This window comes from Etheostoma spectabile, chromosome 15 (genome assembly GCF_008692095.1).
Source record: "Etheostoma spectabile isolate EspeVRDwgs_2016 chromosome 15, UIUC_Espe_1.0, whole genome shotgun sequence".
Lineage (NCBI taxonomy): Eukaryota > Metazoa > Chordata > Actinopteri > Perciformes > Percidae > Etheostoma > Etheostoma spectabile.
In genome coordinates, this window is record NC_045747.1 from 34020442 (window position 1) to 34022964 (window position 2523).

Below are 2523 nucleotides of genomic sequence, written 5' to 3' on the forward strand. Positions count from 1 at the left end.
GGGGGGGAACACCCCCGGATATCCAAATCCCAAAATTCCCAAATACCTACACAATTAATACATTTTGAATAATCAAGTATTCAAGTCTAGCCCTACCTACCTACCTACCTACCTACCTACCTATCATTTTACCAGTCTCTGTGGTTGGGTATGCTAATAATTAGATTTTAATGTAAAACTTTTAAAACACCTAAAACAAAATGAAACAGAACAAATGGGAACAAATGATTGGATAGAGCTTACGTATCAATCCACTGCTGCAGAGTGTCCCGGAGCTGCTCTCTCTGGATTGGCTGAGCCAGGGTGCGGAGGGTGGGCTGAAACTCGGTGATGGAGGGAGGCAGGTACTTGAACCAGCTGGCTGTGCTCGTTTCTTCCTGCAACACCCTCCTGTCTTTAGCTAAGGAGACAGATGGGATTTATCGTCTCATATTTTTATGATCTATGGATATTGGTTAGGCCTGCACGACATGAGGAAAATATGTGATATGCACAACCGTTGTAGGATATCACAATAATGATAAATTGCAATAAATAAGCTCTGCACCTGTGACCAATATCGCAAGAAGATTTTTACCTGGACGAGAAGTCGAGTCACATTTTAATCTCATTACACCTCTAGAAATCATACAAAACTGAAATTCTGCCCCATAAACATCATGCCTTTCTTCAGTATTACCAGAGCAAACAGGACTGCTCCTAGCTGATATAGCATGACTTTTCATGGTATGGATTCAGAAGATTGTAGAGAGATAATGGCTAAAAGAAAAAGGCCTCAGATGCACCCCACAATTTTCTCCCTCTTAGTGACACTCCCACACCGCCCGACTACTCTGCCTAATTGCCCCATCCCTGTTTCCCTGTCTGAACGCAGCCTGTTTTCTAATAACTCTCACTAAAAGTATCCTGTCATCCCAGCTGTTTACCTGCAGATGTGGTGGAGGTGACATTCTCCAGGATAGAGAAGAGCATGCCACAGCTCAGGGCTCCCTCCCCCGGCCGGGGGCTTCCCTCTGGGGGCAGGTAGAAAACAGCGTAGGCCTGGAACAGAGTGGTGACCAGCAGCTCCACCAGGCTGCACACCTGGGCCTTGATCCCTGCACCTGGATCAAATGCACAGGTTGACATCAATGGACAGGTCCTTTTTGCTTTACTAATACATTTGGAAATTATGATACAGCAAACAACATTTCCGGCTTCAATACTTCATGCCTTCTAGTGCTGGGACGATATGCTTTTGTCCCCATTTGAGTCTTTCCAGATACACGAGTGCTGATTTGGTTTGTGTTGAATATTGTGATTTTCTTTTCCATCTTTTACAAACGCAAAAGTTGATTAATACACTTCTAGAGACAATATATCATGAGACATTTCTTAAAACTAACATCACATGTCAGTCAGTCTGACATGTATTTTCTTTATAAAGAAGAACATAACATGGATCTTCAGCTTTTTCAGCTGGAAACAGATATGATGTAGTCGCAGTCGGCGGTACCGTAGAAACATAAAATATGTAGGTCCCTCATTGGTAAAAAAAAGAAGAAATAATCCAATAAAAATATTTTTAGGAAAAATAATTGTTATTAAAAATTATCCCCCAAAAAAATAAAAAAATCATAAGATTTCCGATTCCCCTGTGTTCTGGCACTAGGGCTGCACAATATGATTTTTTAACGTCATCGCAATATCAACCGCCGCAATCAACACATCACAAAATAAACTCAGAGGTTTTGTGTTTGCTAAAAAGTTTGCTGAAAAAAGTTTGTTCAAATTTGTTTCATAAAACAAAGTTGGAAATGATTTCCTTTCATTTGTTTTAAATTCAACAAGCAGTGTGTTGTATTTTAGCAGAATACCAAGAGCAGCACAACTGAGTACACTTTAATATCTGGACGCCTCCCTAGGGAGGTGGTCCAGGCAGGTCCAGCTGGGAGGAAGCCTCGGGGAAGAACCAGGACTAGGTGGAGGTATTATATCTCCAACCTGGCCTGGGAATGCCTCGGGACCCCCCAGTCTGAGCTGGTTGATGTGGCTCAGGAAAGGGAAGTTTGGGGTCCCTTGCTGGAGCTGCTGCCCCGTGACCCAATACCGGATAAGCGGCTGAAGATGGATGGAGATGGATGGATATTCAACAACATTATCCCATATTTTCCTCATTTCCTCGTCTTTATGTTGGTTATGTTATGTGTTACAAATGATAGAATACCATGCTGTGGTTGGTTGAGCAACTGATGGATGGAGGCCTTCCGGGCCAGCAGGAAGTCAGCCAGGGCCTGGCGCGGTGAGCTGTCCTCCAGCAGCATGGTGGACACCAGGGCCTCGGCTATGGCCTGGTCCGACACGGCACGGCCCTGCAGCAGAGACCGGCTGTCCAGCAGAATGGTGGACCTGCAAGAGAACAGACATTACATGTCATTTAGCTGATGCTTTTATCCAAAGTGACTTACAATTGCTATACATCAGAGGTCACACACCTCTGGAGCAACTAGGGGTTTAGTGCCTTGCTCAGGGACACATTGGTTG

At 44.1% G+C, this 2523-nt stretch overlaps 1 protein-coding gene across 4 annotated transcripts in view; it reads right to left on the reverse strand.

Moving 5' to 3' along the window:
* Positions 1-2523, reverse strand: part of cog1 (component of oligomeric golgi complex 1) — an 18057-nt gene that overhangs the window by 12887 nt on the left and 2647 nt on the right. For all 4 annotated transcript variants that reach the window (XM_032536869.1, XM_032536870.1, XM_032536871.1 and 1 more), the window contains exons 3-5: positions 2207-2388; positions 927-1103; positions 244-400 (exon numbers count right to left, since the gene is read on the reverse strand). In XM_032536869.1, the coding sequence (XP_032392760.1) occupies positions 244-400; positions 927-1103; positions 2207-2388 (516 nt within the window). The remainder of the gene's footprint in view (positions 1-243; positions 401-926; positions 1104-2206; positions 2389-2523) is intronic.